Source organism: Phocoena phocoena, chromosome 2 (assembly GCF_963924675.1).
Source record: "Phocoena phocoena chromosome 2, mPhoPho1.1, whole genome shotgun sequence".
Classification (NCBI taxonomy): Eukaryota; Metazoa; Chordata; class Mammalia; order Artiodactyla; family Phocoenidae; genus Phocoena; species Phocoena phocoena.
The window spans coordinates 85,019,918-85,042,022 of NC_089220.1; the positions used below are offsets into that span (position 1 = coordinate 85,019,918).

Consider the following 22,105-nt stretch of genomic DNA (forward strand, 5'->3'; position numbering starts at 1 on the left):
GCCTGCCTATCCCACGGCTCCCTCCTGGGGTCCAGCCCTCCATGCACAATGGGCCTGACTGGCGGCCCCGAGAGCGGGGAAGGGCTAGAGAGAAGATGGGCAGGCCTGCGGGGGAGAGGCAGCCAGACCTGGGCTCACCTGCCGCTCAGTGCCCACGAGTTCACGCTCCAGCCCCTCGTGTCTCCTCAGCTGGGCCCCCAGCCCACACAGGTCCCGGGTCACACCACAGGGGAGGCTGTAGCTTTCTCCCGAGGAAAGGAGATGGCCAAGGGGATCAGGACTGGAGGGTGGGGCGCTGATCCACTTCTAGAAAGAAGCCCCTTCCTCCTCCTGGGCTCACGCCTGGACCTGGGTGAGGGCTTCCAACAGATCTCTGTGAACTTTGAGGGTGATCTCAGCGTCTCGGCGCAGGCGGCCGTGGGCCTGGGTCAGCGCCCACAGCTCCAACCAGGCAGCCCTGCGCACAGGCGTGCGGGAGACGGGCAGCAGATCAGCTATCCACCTAGCACCTCGTTCCGCCTCCTTTGCCAGGCTGGTCAGCTCTCCTGCTCCCTGGGCTGCATCCAGGGCTGGCCCAAATCTCCCCTTCTTAACCCCCTCTCCTGTCTGGCCCTGGCCCTGTAGCCTCTCTTTCTAGCTTTGCTTTGAATTCAGTCTTTTGCTGTTGTCACGCTCAGCACTTACCTGATTCCTGTGCTCTTTGATACTCCTTACATCTTGTGCCTTCGAGTCTCAATAAGTCAATCAGATTCTACTCGTTCCTCTCCACTCCTCATCTACTCAGTAAACTCTCCCTGAGCTCCTAAGGCTGGGTCAGGCTCCGCGCTAGGGGTTATGAACGAGGATGACCTTGCCTCAAAGCTCACAGGTTGGGGGAGGATCCAAACCAGCCAGTGGGCAGCTAGGCAGTGTCCCCACAGCCCCTCCTCCAAGTCCCGGGAGCCAGAGGTTTGGAAAAGTGTCCCTGGGGGTCTGGGCAGGACTCTCTGACCTGCACCCGTGGCAGGCTCGGCTTCGCTGGAAGCATCCCCCTTTCCCGACACCTCAGGTGCAGACAGAGCCAGCGTGGCCCCGGGACCACGTGCCCTCCTACAATCCAGGACCTGCCTGCCCAGCACCCTCCCCCAAACCCATGCCCTGGGCCCGCAGGGCACTCACTGCAGATCCTGCTGCATCTGACAGGCCTTGAGGGGCAGCGCTGTGCCCACATTCTAGCAGGCTCTCTGCCAGCTGCTGGCGGGTTGCCACCTGTTGGCCCCCCATCTCTACTTGGTGCTGAAACTTTGCAAACTTGGTGCAGAAGCGCTGAGGGGAGAGGGGAGTAGGTGACAGAGTGGCCCCTAGCTGGCGAGGCAGCAAGCAGCCTGGGGAGTGAGGCACCTCAGTGACATCTGGACTGTGGGGGGTTGGATGGCCGCAGGGCCTGCCCACTCTACCCAGAGGGCCTGTCCTCAGCCAGGGCTCATGACCCAGGGCCCCCTTCTCCACAGCGTTCTGCCTTGGGGCTTCCTCCCTACCCCCCCGGCCTCTTCTCACCAGAACGCCCTCCTCCCCAAGGCTCTCTCCTCCCCTGACTGCCTGCTTCTGGCTGGCCAGCCAGCCCTGCAGGCCCTCGGCCTCCCTCATGAACTTGTGCATCTTCAGGGTCCCCTCCAGCTCCCGGTCCCCATGGGGATAGCCCGTGGTTCCCCAGAGTTAGCTGCCCACCCTCCTGGGGACAGCTGGCCCAGCCAAAACAGGTGACCTGAAGGAGGAGGTTATTCATGGTCTCTGCCCAAGCCTGAGGCTCTGGATTCAGGGAGGAGTAAGAATAAGAAGGCCAGGAGAGGGCAGGTGAGGGTGTGGATGTGGGGAGGAGATGGGGAGCTAGGAGCTGGGGGTCCAAGTTCCTGCCCACTGGGCCCTCACTGAGGAATTTACAGAAAGAGGGGAGCAACACACAGCAAGGAACCATCTATCATCTCTGTGGGCCTGGGGTCACGGGCTCCTTCCAACTCGGGGTTATGGTGTGGACACAGCCAACCGTGGCTAGGCCCCCTAAACCTGGGGAGGGGTACAGTGCCCCTCACTGTGTGGCTGCCAACTCCTGCAGTGCCCGCAGCCCCTCCCGGAGCCTCTCCTGCACCACGCCCAGCTGCATAGGGGCCTCGGGGCCAGTGAGGGTTTGGGCTCTCTGGTCAAGCTCCTCCATGGAGCTCCAATAAGAGCCAGTTCCTGTTGCAGGGCCTGCCAGCACGCAAAGCTCAGACTGGGTGACTCATTCATCTATTCATCTACCCACCCTCCTGTCCATTCACCCATTGATCGTACACCCATCCTCCTCCTCCTCTACTCATCCACCCACCCCAACCCATCCGCTCACTCACGCACCCATCATCCACCTACCCAACAGTGATGGGGTTCCTTACTGTTCCATGAAAGTGAAGACACAGTCTGTGCCCACTATTTAGCAGGGAAGGGTGAATGATGGGTCATCTGGGCCAAGGAAGAGAGGCCATAGGGGGCATGGTACTGGCCCCAGCATCGCAGTATAAAAAAATGGATGGAGGGGCTTCCCTGGTGGTGCAGTGGTTGAGAATCTGCCTGCTAATGCAGGGGACACGGGTTCGAGCCCTGGTCTGGGAGGATCCCACATGCCGCGGAGCATCTAGGCCCATGAGCCATGTCTGCTGAACCTGCGCATCTGGAGCCTGTGCTCCGCAACAAGAGAGGCCGCGATAGTGAGAGGCCCGCGCACCACGATGAAGAGTGGCCCCCGCTTGCCACAACTAGAGAAAGCCCTCGCACAGAAACGAAGACCCAACACAGCAAAAATAAATAAATTAATTAATAAAAACCTATCCATTGGAGGAATACAAAACAATTAAAAAAAAAATGGATGGAGTTAAGCAAGCTGCCCAGGATGCCTGGGATGCTGAAGCTCCATGAGGCCATGGCTACAGGCATGCCCCTTAGGAATGGCTCCCTAAAAGTCCTCAGTCAGGACCCTGAAACACTGACCACTAGGGCTACGTAGACAGCAGGAAACTTCAGTGACGAGAGGAACCAGGATTGCTGTGGGGCTCAGGGCTTGTGGTTCTGAGAGACAGATTGCAGGAAGGAGGAGGGGGCTCCAGGCCTCCCTCGCTTTAATCAGGGATGCTTATGAGGTAGGTTTCAGGCACCGTGTTTGGTTAACTCGAAGCATGGTATTCAATGTGTGGTAGGAAGAAGGCTGTGGAAGACGTGGGGAGGGCTGGAACAGGTGACCCCCCCAAGAGAGGAGAAAAGTGCCAGGGGGAGGAGAAGAAGCAAGAAGAGAAGGCAGAGAAATCCTGAGGCCACGGAAGTGTGGACCACTACAGAGATGAAAGAAGGGGGATGGGCTCTTCGAAGGGGTGGTGCCTGAAGAAGGGGTAGGGAACTGGGGGTGAGCAGGGGGCCCTGCAGGATTTGGGTGGGGGTGGGGAAGGGGCTGGACAGTCTTCAGGAAGAAAGAGCAGGGCTCTGTGCCTCTGAGAAGCAGGATGTGCCCTTTGGGCGTGTGACAGACCCCTTCCTCATGGTCCATCACCACTCCAGTCCAGACCATGTAGGGGATGCTCAGGACACATTACCTAGTGCTTCTTGATGAGCCTGACCATGGCTGTCTCGTCCCCGCCACAGTCCTGACTGCTCACCAGAGGCCACTTCTCCTCCACCCAGTCCTCCAGCTCTGATATGTCCAGGAAATACTGACAAGAATGGTGCCAACTCACCTTGACGATCTCAGATGGGACCCTCCATCACCCCTTGGGGACATCACGCCACTGCTCTCCAGCAGGCAGCAAAAAGAGGCTTCTTTGCCCATGGAGACCCAGCAGTTCTGGGCCCAGAGTTCTCACCACTGACCCAGCTCCCTGAGAGTTCCAGGTCCCGCCCACAGACCTCACTCGTAGAGGCTGCCCGACTTTGGCTACTTCCCCTGACCCCATGCCCTCTGCATCCTACCGCGCCTCACAGGCCTGCTCCAGCTCCGCCCAGCGGCCTTCCAGCTTCTGGCACTGCTCCACGATGTGCTGGGCCTGGGGGCGCCCTGAGGCTGCAAGGCTGCGGCCGGAACCCAGCACCCTTCGCACCTGTCCCTGGTGGGCTTTCACCTCTGCGCGGAGCTCCTGCCACAGAACAGCATGAGGGGCTGTCGAATCTGGGCTTCCCTTAGCCATGGGGTGCCTAGAACAGAGCCTTGGATGCAGCTCCAGGGTTCAGTCATGGCAAAACTTGCTGGCAGAGAAGGGCTGGGGGCAATTAGGCACCGCTGAGTAGCGGTGGAGGGCGTCTAGGGTCTGGGAATGGGACATCAGGGATCCTGGGAGAAAATGAGGACCATACCTCGTGCTTGCGGAGAAGACTGTGGGTGACATTCAAGTATTTCTCGGAGCCAGCGCTGGGTGCAGGCATGTGCTCTGCCACCCAAGTGAGCTCCACGTCGCTCAGGTGGTGGAACTGGTACAGCTCAACGGAGGCCTGCAGCTGCAGTCGCCGGGCGGCCAGACATCCCTGAAGGGACTCGAACCTGGGTGGAGGGAGCAGATGGGGGATGCTGGGGACAGGGGAGGGGTAGCGCTCAGTCCTTTTCTTGGCCCAGCCAGGGACCTATGAAGAAAGAGATTGGGGCTGGGGAAGCCTCATCTGATGATGGGGAGGCAGCTGGAGAGGGCCAGACCCCAGCTGAGACAGGCTGGGACCTGGGACCCTTTGCTGCAGTGCTGGCACCCGGACAAACGTCTCCTTGCGCAACGGAATACAAAGAAACTATAAGGGACTAAAAATAACTGTGTACGTTTGCAGTTGGGGCAAATTCTGGACAGAAGATATAAAAAGACCAAAAAAGCCCAACTGCCACTTCTGAAGAGCCAAAACGAGGGCAAAAACAGGGTGTCGGGACAGAAGTAGGGTACTGCTCATGTCCTTTGCACTTACCACCACTAGAGGGGTGGGCAAAACACCTAAGCCACCCCCCAGCCCAATGCCTGGACACACCCCTACCCTCACCCCATATAAGGAACAAGCTCGTCCCTACCGAGTGAGCAGGCAAACATGGGAACTTGCTGCTTGTTCTCGCTTCCCCCTGCTGCGGCAAGGGCCCCAATAAAGCCTTGCCTGAGTTTCTCGTCTGGCCTCTAGTCAATTTCTATTGACGGGAATGACTCTACTCATAAGGCAAGGAGGCTTGGACAACCTCAGGGCCTGTAGGTGCCACCCTGCTGGGCTCCCTGGGTGAAACCGCCCTCAGGTTCACATGGTGGCAATTACACACAATGAAGTGGAGACGGAGCAAGCAGGCAAGTACCTCTGGAGGTACTTTTGGGTCTCCTCCACGATGGTCTGGGTATTGACCACCTGGTGGGCCTGGGGAACGAGGGCAGCCATCTTGCCGGCCAGCGCCTGGCTCTCGGCCTCCAGCTGACGGTGCTGTCTCTGCAGCCCCCGGCTTGAGCCCAGGTCCTGCCCCATTTCTGCACTCTGCAGGGGCCCCTCTATCTGCTCCATCTTCTCCTTGGCTTCCTGGGGAGGGACGCCGGGCGTTGCATTAGGTTCTCCACATACAGGCTGGCAAGTAGCCCTTCTTGGGCTCTAAGGCTGCAGTGCTAGTAGCACACCAAATTCACCAACGGCCTTTTGGGGACCTCTCCCACTCCTAACCCGCACCTTCTCCCAGAGCTTCATGAACAGCTCCATCCCCTCACACTTCTTCCTCTCCGGGGGACTCAAGTTGCGCTGAGCATGCATGGGTACACAGGAGGCAATCCTGGATTGGCCAGTGGTGGGTAAAGCCAGGGTCAACGGGCCTAGGCCAGAGGCCTCCAAAGGCTGCAGGACTTCCCAGGACCGCTCCAGAGTCAGCAGAACACCCCGACTCCTCCCCTCTCCTTCCCGTCCTGGCTGTTCCCAGCCCAGCCCAGCTTCAGTCTCCCTCCTGTGTCCTGCCCCTCTCTTCAGCCAACCTGCAGCAGCCCCAGGAGCTGGTCCTGCTGCCGGGCCCACCAGAGCTGCTTCCCATGCTCTGCCATTTGGCGGTTCAACTCTTCCCACTTGCTGCTCAGGCCCTGAAGCCCGGCCTGCACGTCCTCCTGGGCACGGGACCTGCTGCTCAACAGCTCTCTCCCGACCTGCAGTGGACACAAAGGCCTGGGGCGTCTTGTTGAGCTGCTGGTACCAGGAGGGGCCACGGCGGGCTGGGCCCAGGGGGCAGCAGTGGTGGTGGCTGGCTGCGAGCTGCATGCCACACGCCACAAGGGCTCGAGCTGTTTGCGTGGCCCTAAATCTGTAGGCAGAGGTGGGAAGGCTTTCCTCTGACGCCTGCGAACAGTGTGGGATGAGCAGGCACCAGATGGCTGGTGGGAGGGCTGCATTCAGGCAGGCTGCCTCTTAGACCCGAGGGGAAGGGGTGACAGAAGCGTCCTGGGCTAGTTTGGGTGCCAAGACCAGGGGGTGCCTGCTGAGTGAAGGGGGAAACTGGGGGATCCTAATTCCATGGAGACTGAGGTTGATTCTTCCTTCAGTGACTGTGCTCCATGCAAAAGTGCTGTGCAACAGAAACGAGAAGCTAAGCAGGCCCTGCACCCTCTGTCCGGTGTCCCGCACCTGCTGCAGGCCCTCCACGTGCCCCTGGGTGGCCACCAGCTCACGCTCAGCTGTTTTGTGCCACCTGAGTTTCTGCAGGATGTTGCCAGGCTCTTCGGATGGCTCGTCCGCCAGCATCCGCCACTTCTCCTCCATCCACAGCATCACCTCTGCCACGTCCTGCTTCCATTCCTACCCAGGAACCAGGGGAGAGTGGGTATCACAGAGTGGGGGTGAGGACTGGTATTTTCCTCTAGGGAAAGGGGTCTTAGGGCGCCCCGAGGGGAAGAGCAGGATGCAGAGCCAATCCCGGGGTGCAGGAGAGGTGGGACCTGGGGTTACGGCTCCCAGGAATGGACAGGGAAACCAAGATGGGGAGAAAGATGTCTCAGGGAAAACAGCAGAAAGAGGCCTGGAGAATCAGGGTCTGGCTTCACGGTGCCCTGTGCCCAGATAGGAGAAGCATCTGGCCGGGTCCCCACTGCTCCAGCCGCATCAGATCGTGGACGGTCCTCTGTCTCCAAACAGGCTTAAGCTCCGGGAGGCCTGCGAACTAGCCCGGCTCTGAGCCCCCATCGTGGGCAGAACAAATATCTGACAGAGTCAAGATCTGCAGCTGGAGCGCATGGCCCGTGCAAGAGCCTGGAGTGTGGCCAGAGGCCGTGAGGACAGAGAGCAGCCGGCTGAGGGAGGGTGAGGGGGTTATTCAAGAGGCCAAGGCTTTGGGCCCAGCCCTGCCTTTGAGCAGTTGGCCTGAGCCTCAGCTTTCCTCATCTGGAAAAATCAGAGCCATAATGCCTATCTCACAAGGGATGCTTGGAGGTCAATGACATAACATGTGGGAGAGTGCTTTGTAAACTAGAGTGTTCCAAATAGCACACAGCTGTTAGTCCAGCAGTGGACTCTTAAGCATCCCTCCCAGGGAGGCCTCATGTACCTGTGCCGGCCCCTCCCCTGGAGCTGGAGGGAAGCCGGCAGCTGCCGACCCCAGGCCGCGCTCTCCTGGAGCCTGGTCCACTGTGCCTGGACGCGCAGCAGCTGCTCTCGGACCCGGGAGGGCAGGCAGAGTGGGGGAGCATATGGGGAGGCTCCACTCTGCCTGAGGCTCACCCCGAAGGTCGGACACACCACAGCCCAGGGTGACCCCACTGTCCCCCCACTCCCCGTGCACTCTCCAAGCCTCAAGCAACGGTCTGTGTAGGCTAAGAAACCTGGACTCTGCAGGTGCTGCCCAGTCAGGCCCAGGCTCACCTGTGTTGGCTCTGAGCCAGCTTCTTGCCATGTGCCCGCAGATCCTCTGCTTGAGGGCCCAGGGCATCCAGGAGCCAGTCAAACTCCTGGTGCCGCTGCAGCCGGCTCTGGGCCTTCCCCATGTCCTCCTGGAGATGCAGAGACTGGGGTCATGCCGGGAGGATGGGGGTCAGCACCATCGCACCCACCGCCGACCCAGTGGCCTCCCGCCCAGCCTGGCTTCTAAGCTCCTACTTCCTGGGGTAGGAGCATCCCAGCTGCACACCCCGAGCTCCATACCGCGAGGCTGTCCAGCTGTAGGAAGGTCTCATGGTTGGCACAGGTGGCAGTGAAAACATCCACTTCTCGACCAAACCTCTGCAACTTCAACCCCTCCTGCAGCCGCTGCTGTCTTTGCTCCCAGGCGGCCTTCAACTTCCTGCCTTGCTGGCCCAGGAGCCTCAGGGTACTGGTCGCCCCTCGGGAGTCCGGGGAGTCCAAGGCTGCCGTGGGCTGGCCCTGAGCCTCCAGCTGCTGCAGCCTGTCCAGGACGACAGGCAGAGGGTGAAACCCCGTCTGCTCCCCTTGGCAACCTTCCTCCCCTTTCACCTCCACGGATCATTCATCTTGGAGCTCTGATGTAAGGGTAACCAGAAGGGGTCTGAGGCTGGTGAGCCCAGGGGCCCGCTTGTCCTGTAGGACAGCTGTGCCCTGGGCCACTAGTGAGACACTGAATGTAACAAGCCCAGCCCAGTACTTGGGACTCATTAGTTCCCGTGCTCCCTGCATGTCACACCTTTGCTCCAGCTGGCCACGCTGATGACAATGCCCAGGCAAGTGGATGTGCTGGGGCAGCACACCCAGAAAAATCACTCAGACTGCCTACGTGCCTGACTGGGGCCACCGCAAGCCTGGGTGGAGCTTGGAGCGATTAGAAAAGGCACCCACCCCTCTCTGCCAGGTTCACCCCCAGGCTCACAGCTTGGGAACAGGCGACACCTTTGTGTGAATTAGGAAAAGGCTCCACTTCTCTGAGCTGATGCAGCCCGGAAGCGGGTAGTGGAGTCTAATGAGCAGGGGATGGGCTGGATTTCAGTGCCCACGTGGCCACTCGTCAGGCTCCTTCACGTGGGGCACAGCCTGCAGACTGAACCCACCCCTGTAGGAGGAGAGGAGGCATCACCATACTAAGGAGGTGGGTGTCTTATTCCCGGGGGGTGGGGGGCTGAGCCATTTCACTCCAGGGGTCCGTGGGGTCTGCGTTACCCAGAATAGGTGGGGAGGCTTGACCACCCTGACGCAGCAATCTACCAGGCTCACCTGCATGGGGTATGGCCAGGCCTAGACTGGATAGAATGTTCCAGGAAGCTCAGACTCTGCCCTAGGTCCCTCCCCAAAGTATGCAAGATGCCTGACCAGTCCTTGGTTACACCCCCTCTTTGTAAACCTGCCTGAAGCACCACTCTCCTGGGTGACTGGCCACTTCCTGCCTCTCCCTTTCCGGTATCCCGTCCCCACTGGCCGTGGCCAGCCTGAAGGGCGTCCCACCCGCCCCCCTGTCCTGACCTCTCCTGCTGCAGGTGAATCTCCTCCAGCAAGTCTTGGTGCTCCTCCAGAAGCCGCTGGGCTGAGGTCGCGTCCACCACCTCCTCTTCCTCGCTGTACAGCTGAGCCCGGAAACCACCTGCCTGCAGCAGCCACCAGCTCCCCTGCAGGAAGCCCTGGCGGGCCTGCGCCTTGGCCTGGGCCCAGGCCCGTCAGGTCACTTGCTCCTGCACTCGCTCCAGCAGCCCCTACGGCGTCTCCACCTGCCCCTGCAGGGACTGGCTCTCTGTGGGGCCCAGCTCCTCGACCCTGTGAGACAGGGCCCACTGCCTAGTCCGGGCCCTGCCCTGGGCCCAGTGCCTGGGCCTGTGCTCCCCAGGGCCAGTGGTGGCGACTCTAAACTGGCCCCTCACCCTCCACCTAGGGGCAGCAAGCACGTGTGGCTCTCCCATGAGCACGTTCTCATACTGTTCCCCAGCCTGTGCCCTGCCCTTCGGACAGCACATCCTGCCCGTCCTCCCCACCTCAATTTCTGTCCTCTTCCCCGTTCCAGAACCCTTCTCAGGCCTTCACAGTGCCGAACCCAGGCCGTACTCGCTGGCTGCCCTTTGTCTCTCTCCCGCGCCAGCATCTTCTGCTGGCTCACTTGCAGGACGCGGTGGCTGTCCTCTAAGTGCCCCGGCTCTGGGGTTTCTAGCTGGAGTATCATGTCTTGCAGCTGGACCCATGTGGTCCCACACTCCTGCAGAAAACTGCACACGTGTGGTGCATGCCAGCTGTGTTTCCTTCTCTTTCTTCAGGGCCTCCAGCTGCTCCCACCTGGGCAGAGGGAGCAGGGCTGTCTCAGGGATGTCACGTCACAGGGACACCACCCCATCCACCCTGGGGTCTTGGCCGGAGGCTCACGTGACAGAAGCTGCCAGGCTGGCTACCCCCATACCCTCTCCTCTCTGCCTCTGACAGGTCCAGTCTTTCTTCCTGGCATCTTGGGGGTCAGGTGAGCAGGCACTCAGGCCTGGGCACTGCATCCAGGCTGCCCCCCTCACCTTGCACTCCCTCCTCATGCTCACCTCCAGTTCAGTTCCTCCTGCTGTTGCTGGATTTTGGGGAAATCTCCAGGACATCTCTGCTTCAGCTGCTCAGCGGAGCTGCTAACCTCAGCGCAGAGGCCTCTTCCCACAGCCAGGGCAGTGAGGAATTTCTGGGGGAAAGAGATTCCAGGCCTTGAGGGGACTTTTCTCTTCCCACACTTCCCTTAAGACTAGGAATGACCTCAGATAAGGGCTGCTACAGAGATGTTTGAGCTGCATCCCTCTGGAAGGACAGGGATCTGTGTCCTTAAAGGGCTGGGAGGGCCCTTTAAAAATTCAAGACCAGGCATCCAAATTGGACAGGAAGAAGTAAAACTGTCACTATTTGTAGATGACATGATTTTACATATAGAAAATGCTAAAGACTCCACTGAAAAACTCTTAGAACTAATAAATGAATTCAGTAAAGTAGTATACAAAATCAACATACAGAAATCTGTTGACTTTCTATACACTAATAATGAACTATCAGAAAGAGAAATTTTAAAAAGTCCCATTTACAATTACAACAAAAAGAATAAAATACCTAGGAATAAATTTAACCAAGGAGGCAAAAGATTTGTACACTGAAAACTGTAAGACATTGATGAAAAAAATTGAAGAAGACACAAATAAATGGAAAGATATTTTGTGTTCATAGATTGGAAGACTAAAATTTGTATGGAACAACAAAAGATCTCAAATAGCCAAAGCAATCTTGAGAAAGAGCAAAGCTGGAGGTATCACGTACCTTGATTTCAAACTATATTACAAAGGCATAGTAATCAAAACAGTATGGTACTGGCATAAAGACAGACACATAGCTCAATGGGGCAGATAGAGAGCCCAGAAATAAACCCATGCATACATGGTCAATTAATTTATGACAAAGGAGCCAAGACTATACAATGGCAAAAGACAGTCCCTTCATAAATGGTGTTGGGAAAATTGGACAGCCACCTGCAAAAGAATGAAACTGGAACATTACCTTACACTACACACAAAAATTAACACAAAATGGATTAAAGTCTTGAATGTAAGACCTGAAATCATAAAACTCCTAGAAGAAAACATAGTGGGGTAAGCTCCATGACATCAGTCAGATGATGATTTTTTGGATTTGACACCAAAAGCAAAGCAACAAAAGCAAAATAAACAAGTGGTATCACATCAAACTAAAAAGCTTCTGCCTAGCAAAGGGAACCATCAACAAAATGAAAAGGCAACCTATGGAATGGGAGAAAATATTTGCGAATCATATATCTGATAAGGGGTTAATATCCAAAATATAAAAAGAACTCACACAACCCAATTGCCAAAAAAATAATAATAATATAATTTAAAACTGGGCAGAGGCTCTGAATAGACATTTTTCCAAAGAAGACATACAGATGGCCAAGAGCTACATGAAAAGATGCTCAATATCACCATCATAAGGGAAATGCAAATTAAACCCACAATGAGATATCATCGCATACCTGTTAGAATAGCTATTATCAAAAAGACAAGACACAACAAGTGTTGGCAAGGATGTGGAGAAAAGGGAACCCTTGTGCACTGTTGGTGTGAATGTAAATTGGTGCAACCACTATGAAAAATAGTATGGAGGTTCCTCAAAAAATTAAAAATAGAACTACCATATGATCCAGCAATTCCACTTCTGGGTATTTATCTGAAGGAAATGAAAATACTAACTCAAAAATATATACGCACCCCTATCTTCATTGCAGCATTAAATAGCCAAGATTATGGAAACAATCTAAGTGTTTATCAGTGGATGAATGAACAAAGAAGATGTGATACACACACACACGTGCGTGTGCGCACATGCGTGCGCGCTTGCACTGGATTATTATTAAGCCATAAAAAAAGAATGAAATCTTGCCATTCAGGACAATATGGATGGACCTTGACAGCATTATGCTAAGTGAAATAAGTCAGATGGAGAAAGACAAATACCATATGATCTTACTTACATGTGGGATCTAAAAAGAAAAACAACAGGCTCAGAGATTCAGAGAACACATTGGTGGTTGCCAAAGGGGAGGAGTAACGAATGGGTGAAATGGGTGAAGGGAGTCAAAAGGTACAAACGTCCAGTTATAAAATAAAAAGTCATGGGGGTGTAATGTACACCATGGCAACTATAGTTAATAATACTATATTGCATATTTGAAAGTTGCTAAGAGAATAAGTCTTAAAAGTTCTCATCCCTAGAAAAATAATTCTGTAACTATGTACGTATGGTGATGGTTGTTACCTAGATTTATTGTTGTGGGCATTTTGCAATAATATACAAACATCTAATTATTACGTTGTACACCTGAAATAATACAGTGTTGTATGCCAATTATATCTCAATTTAAAAACATTCAAGGCCAGTTCCCTCCCTCCCTCCTCCCAGACAGGACCACGGCTAACATGGAGCACTGAGAGTGGATAAGGGGGAGGCAGAAGCATGGTGAGGAGGGAGCAGGGCAGGAATAAAGAGGGGTGGCAGGGCCAAGCAGCTAAGAACCCCACACCGGCTCCAAGGGGAGTGTACCTCACACTTGAGCTGCATGACCTCCAAGTTGTGGCCTGGGGCTGCAGTGTTCGGAACGGCACTGTCTGGTTTGCCCACCAGGACTGCAGCTCCCCACAGGAGCCATAGAAGCCAAACAGGGCCACCACCTCCTCCAGCCGGGCCCTGCGGTGCTGAGGAGAGGCCGGCCCAGAGGCTGGGGTGAGGGTCAGTGCCTGCCACGGGGCGCTCAGAGCAGGTCCCCCATCACCTCCCAACCAGCAGAGCCCAGGGCCAGGGCCAGAAACGGTCCCTGTCCCAGAGCTGGGCTCTGTGCCCTCTGTCAGAGGTGGCACAGGGTAGAGGGCCCCGGCAGAATGTGTGCTTTTGCTCCTGTCCTACTCATGTCCTTTGGCTCTTAGGTACAATCCACGCTTCTCCCATGGGACCTGACCCCACTCCCGGGCCCCCTCCTCTCCGGGCTCTCCTCTAGCCGCTCCTGGGCCTCACTGCTGTGCTCCAGGCACCATGGCCCTCGTTCCTGCCTTTGCACAGGTCCTGCCTAGAACACTCCTCCCTGCCATCTCCCCCTGCCCTCCCCCGGCTCACCTGCTCTCAGCTTCTCGTTGTTCAAGTCTCTGCCTAAATGTCCTTCCCTCAGCGACGCCTTCCCTGACTCCCCGTCCTGACCTGGGCTCCCCTCTCACGCTCCCATCACACCCGCGTCTGTCTAATGACTTGTTTCACATCTTCTCTGCCATGACGTAAGCTCCCCAAGGTCAGGGAGCAAGTCCAGTCACTGCTCTGTCCCTGGGCTCACGGCTCAGGGTCTAGCCCCGAGTGGGTGCTCCGTGAACGTTTCTTGAACAAGGAGCGTTACCTCTGCCAGGGTCCGCAGGCCCTCATAGTCCTGGCTCAAGTGGTCCTGTGTCTGGAGGATGGTGTTGGGGTCAAAGGCAGGGTCAGGCTCATCTGGGAGGGCCATCTTCTGGGTGCCCCGGGGGCCAGAGTAGCAGGAAACCTCACGCGGGGCCCCTGGGTTCCTTGGGCCTTCTTTCGGAGAGCTCAGGGCAGACACCACCTGTGCGGACAGGACAGAGGGCAGCATGTCTGGAGGGGGCTCCCCGCAAGCAGCAGAAGGCTAGGCTGGGTGGGGCCAGTGGTTGTACCTTGGGATTCTTGTTCCATGATGTGGCTGATGGGTACCTGGCCGGGCAGCACCCCCAGTCCTTCAGCTCCCAGGTGTCGGGGCTCGTCTGGCGCAGGGGCTGCAGGGTCTCTCTCGGGAGCTGGGTGAAGTGCGTCCCTGTGGGAGCACAGGTTCTGAGAGCTATCCTAGTCCTGCTCCTCTTCTTGACCCAGGAGCTGGCCAGTGGGGATGGGCGGGGGATTATTTATTACTCAGCCCTGTGCCAGGAGCCCTGGGGGCGAGAAGAGGACAAGGGTCAGAGCTTCCTGTTCAGGGCCTTACGATCTTCTCAGGCTTATAAGCCCACAGACCTAGAGCTGATGGGACACCTCCCGGGACTGTGCACGGATAAGCAGAATGTGCATTGTGTGAAATAAATACTATGGGTGTCCAGGGTGGGGAAATGGCCAGAACAGTCTGGGGCTGTTGGGAAAGATTTCATGGACAAAGTGGGCCTCAGTGGGTCTGGCTGGGGGAGCAGGATTTGCAGAGGGGGAGGCAGAGTGGCTCTGGTGGTAGAAGATGGGGCAGAGAGGGGTGGAGAAAGCACAGGCTGGCCCTCCCGATGGGGGTGGATGAGCATCTGGTCTCTGTCCCTCTGTGCCTCTGGCCCTGGGCAAGGGTAAGACACAGCAGTGGCAGCCAGGCTAAAGAAAAGGAATAGGCACAGAGAAAGACTGGAGAGGGGAAGAAAACAAAAGAAGACTCAGAATTTCGAGCAGCTTCACATCTCTCTTTCTGCTGAGCCCAAAATGGCCTCTCTTAACTCCCTCCCTTTGGTCTTCAGATGCCCCCGAGAGCCACACAGAATACATTTATGATGCTCTGTTAAGGTTCCTACATGGGGTCTTGGTCTTATACCTCTGTAGATGAAGCTCATCTGGACCAGAGGGCAGGGGTACTGGCTGCCCGGCAGTGCTGAAATTTGGGTCCCATCCTGAGGTCTCCCAGTCGCATCTCCATCAACTCTGCTCCAGCCTTCAGGGGGCTCCTTCTGTATGGAGGAGGGAAGGCTCTGCTTAGCTGCCAAAGTGGTTCCCCACCCCCAGGAGAGGGGGCATTTCTGTATCAACCACCCCCATTGGGCAAAGCAAGGGTCTGGAAATGCCAGAGACTAGGACTAACCTCTCTATCAATGCCAGGGCTGGCTGGGCAGTAGAGGACACAAAAGAAGGATAAGGTACCTCGCGTTCATTCATTTAAACAATTAGCTCAGACCGGAGAAGGAGGCCACACAGAACAGGAGGGAGGCAATACCAAAAGCAGTGTGTGTTAATATAACTAAGTGCTGGAGTTAAACATCATAGCCACACAGGGAAGGATGGGGTAGAAACAGCCCTGGACCAGGAGTTGGGAGGCCTCTCCAGCAGCTGTGAGGGCAGTAATTTGGCCTCTGTGAACCTTGGTTACCTCATCTGTAGAGGTAACCAGACAACTGCTAACACACTGTGGATCTATTTTCCAAAATTGTTAATTATGTGGTCCAGGGAATAAATGCAAAGGAAAAGAGATAGCTCGACCTCGGCTAAATTAGAACCATAGAGTTTTCAGACCTGGTTAGTCTGGTCCTGGTGGTCAGGACCAGAACCCCAGTCAGCCCCCTCCTAAGATACGAGGACCTGAGCTGCAGCTCCGCAGGTGCATGGGACATGGCTGGGCAGAGAGAGGGCATCTGGGAAATGGAGCTTCCTTGGGATGAGGGTAGAGGGACCAAATGTGAGTACAGGGTTTGAGGGCTGTGATTTACGCATCCTGAGCTACATGTATGGCTTCTTGAAAGACAATTGCAAGCCCTCGTAGGGTGGACCAAACTGCCCACCAGGTAGGTATCTGTTTCTTTTAAAACTGGAGGCTCGATGAACTGAGGGAGGGGGTTCAGAAAGCAGTGTGGTGTAGTGATTAGGCCACCCCAAACCTAAAAAGGCCAAGTCAGGAGAGAGAGCAAAATAGGACTGAAGGGTCACCTTAGGCCTGGTGGTGAAAGTAAAGGGACACTCCTGGGGGAAACTGATCAGTGCCTGGGAACTGGCAGGCGAAGTGAGCAACACCAAACTACACTTTGATGGCCTCCAACCGTGAGCAGACAGGACTCCACTAACTGTGGGCGGGTCGGCAGGGGAGATGATCTGAGGAGGGGTGGGCACCTCCAAGCGCAGGGGAAGGCCGGGTCAGGGGCCACAAATGCCCTCCCATTTCCACCCTCTGTGTGACCATGGGAGAGCGGGCACAGCACGCGCATTTGTTGTCGGAGGCCCGTGGGTCTGGGTCCCTGCCCGGTGGGTCCCCCGCGTACCAGGAGCGACGATGCCCCCGGGCTGCGGCCGGCGCGGGCTCGTCCAATCGCCGCAGCTCGGCCCCAAAGACGCGCACTGCCGTGCTCGAGCCGCAGGTGGCGCCACAGCAGGGCCTCAGCGGCCGCCTGGTCCTGCCCAAAGGACATGCTCTCCGGCGCTGACCGCCGCTCCCGGAGCCACAAGGCTGCCTCCGCCACGTTGGCGAAGTACTGAGGAGGGCAGGCTGGGCACGGGCCGACCCCACACTCCCCACCCGCCGCCCAGCTACCTGCTGGACGAGCAGGGCCGCCTGCAGCCGCGCGCCCCGCCCCGCCCCGCCGCCCGGGCCCAGAGCCTCCGCCACGCGCCCTGCACCACCGCGGCCCGTTCCCGGGGATCCGCCGCGATCGGGGCCCGCGTGCGCCCAGGTCGCGTCCTCTCCGAATGAGATCAGTGCACACGGCCTGGTGGCGGGCGGAGCTCGGCTCCTAGGGCCTGGCAGACAGCAGAGCAGGGAGCTGGGTGAGGGGAAGGGCGGGAAGGCAGGGAGAGGGGAACCGGCAGGGCGCAGGGTAGTGGGCACCTTGTGTTGCTGCAGGGCCGCAGCGATCTGGCTGAGATCCGGGCCCAGGGCCGCATCCTCCACCAGCTGTCCCTGCTCCCTCAACCAGGCTTCCTCCTCCTCACAGTTGTGCAGGAGCTCTGCCCGCTGCAGGGTCTGCACCAGCAAGGCCCGCCTGAGGGACAGCAAGGGCCACAGAGTGGCTCGGGGAGCGACGGGGCTTGGGGATGGGGTTCCCCAGCAGGCTCAGACACTCCCCCTTAGACAGGAGTTTTCCTTTTCCTGGATGACTCAACAGAGGAGACAGAGGCCTTGGGGATGAGGGTCAGTGTAGAGGAAGTTGCCAGGCAGCACAGTTTTAAGCTGGGCAGGGGGTAATTTGGGTTACAGAAAAGTTCTGGAGAGGGTAGGGGAGTTCGGGTGAGCTCTTACCGGGACCTGGCAAGAGACACCAGGCTCTGGTGGAGCTGGGCCAGCACCCTGGCCTTGGCCTGCAGCACTTCCACACTAGTGCCTAGGGAAGAATCCAGCTCCATTGTCTGATGGGCAGGATGGCTCACGTGGGCACCATGGGCCAAGATCTGGGCCTCCAGCAGGTCATGCCCCTGAAGCAGCTCCACTACCTCTGCCAGCTGCTGCCCACAGGCCGTGGAGCTGGCCAGCACCTGGCCAGGGACAGATGAGTGGTCATTAAAGTCCCAGAGTGCTGGGTCCCCGTGAATGTCAGGGCTGGCACATCCTGCTGTGTTTCCCAGGGATCTGCTGGTCCAGGGCCCACCTGCAGTTGGTTGAGCTTCTTGGAGGCAGTCTACTTCCTGCAGCAGGCTCAGCACAGCCTGCATGCCTGCCATCTGCTTCCTCTGCCCTCGCAGCCGCGGAAGGAGCCGCTCCCAGCACTGAGTGATCTCCAACTGCATGGGGGATGTGAGAATAAGGGTGGTACCCACTGGGCTGGGTTAGGGAAGCAACCTTGGGGTCCACAGTTGCGGGGTGGGGATTGGCTGTCCTGGAGGAGCCTGAGTACCGTGACTGGAGCTGTGAGCATCCATCCAGTTGAGGTAGTATCTCCACCTTTTAGACACAGGCAGAGAAGCTAGAAGGAGGGCTTGGGAGGTTCAGGCCTTCACGGACCCCGAAGCCTTCTTTCCAGTCCTCATCTCAGGTGATAGCAACTCCATCCTTCCAGGTGCCCTGGCCAAAACCTTGATAACTCACTTTCTCACACCCCACATCTGATCTGTGTGCAGATCCTGTTGGATTCAAAATATATGCAGGATCCCACCAATTTCTCATCACCTTCACTGCTTCTCTGGTCTGGATCATTATTACCTCCTTCTGACTTTGCCCTTTCAGTCTATTCCTGACATGGCATCCAGAGTTATCATTGTAAAACGAAAGTTAGATGGTGTCACTCCTCTGCTCAAGCCCTGTCATGACTGCTTATCTTCTGCTAAGTACAAATCTTTACTGTGTCCTGCAGGGCCCAGCAGGATCTCTGCCACCACCTCTCGCCTCCATACCTCCCTAACCTCAACTACAACTTGTTCACTTGGCCAACACTGGCTTCTGTGTTGTTTTTCAAATATGCCACGCGTGTGCCACCTTGGGACACTGCACTAGTAGAGGCTGTCCTCAGATCTGTGTGGCTTCTCACTTCTTGCTGGTCTTTGCTCAAAAGTAAACCTCCTCTGACCACCCAATATAATTCCCTCCCCCCACCTTGGCACCTCATATTCCCCTATTCTGCTTTATTATTTTTAAAAATCACTATCTCACATACTATATATTTTTTCTGTTTTCCTCAGTAGTATGTAAGCTCTATGGAGGGAGGGATTTTTGTTTGTCCTCTTCACTGCTAAATCTCTAACACCTAGAATAGTACTTGGGACATAGTAGATACTCAATAAATGTTTAGTGAATGAATTAATAAGAGGCTATCTAGAAAGAACAGTGCTTTACCAAAAGGGATCAATTACAGATGGTGGAATTTCAGACATCAGTGGGAGCTAGATCTTTTTATTTTTATTTATTTAGGCCACACCTTGCGGCTGGTAGGATCTCAGTTCCCTGACCAGGGATTGAACCTTGGCCCCAGCAGTGAAAGCGCTCTTAACGACTGGATTGCCAGGGGATTCCCAGGAGTTAGATCTTTTTAAAGGGAGCCCCAAACCCATAAATCATCCCTGCCTCTGTGTCCAGGAATGGGCTGTGTAAAGACAGGGGCATGGTAGAAAGGCCCTAGCCTATTTTGAAGACCGTTCACGTGTCTGGGGCTCACCTGCAGGCCACCTCTGCCCAGCCATGGTAGTGCTCCTGCTGGAGGATGTCTGCAATCTCGGCCAGGGCCTGGAAGCACCCCTCCTGGGGCAGGAAGCCAGCCTCCAGCCTCTGGGTGGCCACTTCCACTGTGGCCGGGCTGGCTGGCGGGGCTGCAGCCCGGTCCAGCACCTGCTCTGTGTCTGTTAGGAAGCTCTCCTGGAGGGCTGCCTTACGCTGGAAGCGCCGGCCCAGGGTTTCCAACCTCTCTAGTTGCAGGAACCTCTGCTGTAGGGCCTGGCTCCACGAGGCCTCTGCCTGCTCCAGGCCTGCCCAGCTCTGGGACAGCTCTGCAGGGCCCAGGCCCTCGTGCGGCAGGAAGTGCCTGCGATTCTGGGCTCGGAGTGCCATCTGCAGCCGGAAGAGCAGGGCCTCCGTGGCCCCTCGCTGCTGCAGCCTCGGCGGCTTCTCCTGGGTGCAGAAGGAGGCAAAGGCCACCAGCAGCTGGCGCATGCCTGGCAGGGTGTCTGGGAAATCCCGGGCCTCCAGCTGCACCGGCTTCTCCGCGATCCACCACAGGAGGTCGGCCACCAGCTGCTCACACTGGGTCTGCAGCGCCTCTGTCTCCTGGAGCTGAAGCAGGATCTGGCAGAGGGCACGGGAAAGGGTCAGGGCGGCACCTGGGGGCAGGCCCTGGAATCCAGGCTCTGGAGGCCCTCCCCTTTTGGGTGCTGAGTGCCAGCCAGGCTTGCCCAGGTGGGCAGTAGCTCCTGCCCTCAGCTGAGGACACACTAAAGTGGGGTTCCTCCCAGCCCCCAGAGAAGCGGGTCTGCCGCCATTCTACACTCAGACCTGGGAGTGTGGGACCCCGTCCTGCCTTCCTCTACCTTATTTTACTCCATTTGGCCTCAACTTGGGGGTGGGGGGGCTGTTCTTTTTCTGAGCCTTCCTTTTCTTCCCTGAGGCCGCCACACCCCTAAAGCAGCTCAGAGCCCTTGGCCTGGATCATCTCCCCCATGCCCAGCTGAGACACCAACCCTGAGAACAGGCTACCCAAGCCTCAGCCTTTGCCATCGTGCCCAGAGAGTAAGAGAGCCCCCAGAAACATGGACTCAGCCCCGCAGAGCTGTGCTGTGCTTGTCCTTGCAGAGTCCAGCTCTCTGAGCCTTTTAATCCCATTAGGAGCTTAGAAACCTAAGAGCAGAGGGGGAGGGGGAGGGGGAGGGGCAGGAAGGGGCATCACCCACCTGGCTTTCCTGTGTGCCAGGCACTGTGCTTATGCCCCCTTGCACACTCATAGCAGACTTCTATTACCCAGAATTAATTATCTATTGCCTAGGAATCATCATCTCCATTTTACAGATGGAGTACAGTAAAGTTAGGTGACACAGCCAAGGCCACACAGCGAGGAAGGGGTAGAGACAGCCTTCAAACTCAGGTGTGTCTGACTCCGGAGCCCGTGTTCACCCCACCTCTCCTCGATGCCACCTCCCCTTTGTTACCAACCTTCGCGAGTCTCTTCTGGACAGTCTGCCCCTGGTGCAGGTGGGAGAAGTGGTGGTAGTAGAAGGAGACGTGAGTCATGATGGAACGCTCATCGGGCTGTAGGGCCACCACGTCCTCGGGGGCCAGCAGCTGAGCGATGCCCAGCTCCTGCTCAGCCACACGGAAAGCACAGTGGAGGTGGGGTAGTGCGGGGTCGGGATGCAGGTAGCCGTAGTGAAGCAGATCTGGCCTGGGCAGAGAGCAGGCAGGGTTCTTTACCAGAGTCAGTGACTGCTTGGCTTTAAGTGGACTTGTTAAAAAGGCAAACCAGCTCCTATTGGTCATTCATACCTTGCAGTGCATTAGTTTCCCCCTGATGATTATCTGAGACCCCGGCTGAAGGAATAGGGCTGGGAGAGGGGAGGATTAATTTTGCTCAGGGGTCAGGCTCCTGGGTAGGGGAGGAAGCTCTAAAAGGTCAGGTGCGGGCTTCCCTGGTGGCGCAGTGGTTGAGAGTCCGCCTGCTGATGCAGGGGACACGGGTTCGTGCCCCGGTCCGGGAGGATCCCACATGCCGCGGAGCGGCTGGGCCCGTGAGCCATGGCCGCTGAGCCTGCGCATCCAGAGCCTGTGCTCCGCAACGGGAGAGGCCACAACAGTGAGAGGCCCACGTACCGCAAAAAAAAAAAAAAAAAAAAAAAAAAAAAAGTCAGGTACTTGCCAGGGAGAGGACAGAAAAGAGAATCAGGGGCACAGAGGGTGGAGGAAGGCAGGGTCAAAGGCAAACCTGGCCAATTCCATGGAAGGGGGTAGGGGTATCACAGACCGGGGCCTCAGCTGTTAGCTGTCTTTATCTCTGTGCCCAGCACAGGGGCCAGAGGGACATGGGAGAATGGGTGGGTTGAGGACCCAAGTCCTGGAGCAGTTGGCTCAGTGGGTAGAGGCCTCCCAGAAGGAAGCCAAGGGCTGCCTCAGGCCAGGCCAGGGTCCGGAGGCGCTGGGGCCCCTCCCTCATGCACACCTGTGGGTGTGGATGAGGGCACTGAAGCCGAGCCCATCACTCCAGCTGCGGGAGAAGTCAGTGATATTGGCGTTGGCGTAGCCGGCCGTCTTCCGCTGGCACCAGAGCAGCAGAGCCTCCTTGGCAGACAGCAGGGCTGTGCTGGCCCCAAACTCCTCCTGGAAGGACAGGACAGCGGGTCACCATGCAGGGACGGGGGGGTGGGACAGCAGAGCCCGCAGGCCGTGGGAGAGGCAGGCTGGGCACGCTGTGATCCTGCTCTCCCACCCCGAGCATCTGACTGTACTCGCTTTCACTCGTGCTGGGGAGGGAATGGGGGTGCGAGAGAAAGATTGTCCTTACAAAGAAGCGGAGTGCTTGAAACCTGTCACCTCTGAGCAGCTGGC

The 22,105-nt window shown here is 57.1% G+C and overlaps 1 protein-coding gene across 1 annotated transcript in view; it reads right to left on the reverse strand.

Annotated features, from left to right (window-relative positions):
* SPTBN5 (spectrin beta, non-erythrocytic 5) overlaps positions 1 to 22,105 on the reverse strand; it is a 45,768-nt gene that overhangs the window by 18,746 nt on the left and 4,917 nt on the right. The window contains 37 exon segments of the mRNA XM_065871709.1: positions 139 to 241; positions 341 to 457; positions 1,159 to 1,184; positions 1,186 to 1,305; positions 1,537 to 1,667; positions 2,071 to 2,205; positions 2,208 to 2,226; positions 3,597 to 3,759; positions 3,970 to 4,133; positions 4,351 to 4,534; positions 5,312 to 5,526; positions 5,967 to 6,131; positions 6,607 to 6,777; positions 7,523 to 7,628; positions 7,837 to 7,964; positions 8,116 to 8,356; positions 9,382 to 9,669; positions 9,939 to 10,133; positions 10,135 to 10,179; positions 10,431 to 10,561; positions 12,976 to 13,007; positions 13,010 to 13,127; positions 13,814 to 14,014; positions 14,103 to 14,239; positions 14,984 to 15,116; positions 16,334 to 16,495; positions 16,497 to 16,625; positions 16,685 to 16,729; positions 16,732 to 16,796; positions 16,799 to 16,883; positions 16,979 to 17,132; positions 17,390 to 17,622; positions 17,736 to 17,763; positions 17,765 to 17,868; positions 19,232 to 19,858; positions 20,720 to 20,948; positions 21,720 to 21,877. Of these exon segments, the coding sequence (XP_065727781.1) occupies positions 139 to 241; positions 341 to 457; positions 1,159 to 1,184; positions 1,186 to 1,305; positions 1,537 to 1,667; positions 2,071 to 2,205; positions 2,208 to 2,226; positions 3,597 to 3,759; positions 3,970 to 4,133; positions 4,351 to 4,534; positions 5,312 to 5,526; positions 5,967 to 6,131; positions 6,607 to 6,777; positions 7,523 to 7,628; positions 7,837 to 7,964; positions 8,116 to 8,356; positions 9,382 to 9,669; positions 9,939 to 10,133; positions 10,135 to 10,179; positions 10,431 to 10,561; positions 12,976 to 13,007; positions 13,010 to 13,127; positions 13,814 to 14,014; positions 14,103 to 14,239; positions 14,984 to 15,116; positions 16,334 to 16,495; positions 16,497 to 16,625; positions 16,685 to 16,729; positions 16,732 to 16,796; positions 16,799 to 16,883; positions 16,979 to 17,132; positions 17,390 to 17,622; positions 17,736 to 17,763; positions 17,765 to 17,868; positions 19,232 to 19,858; positions 20,720 to 20,948; positions 21,720 to 21,877 (5,487 nt within the window).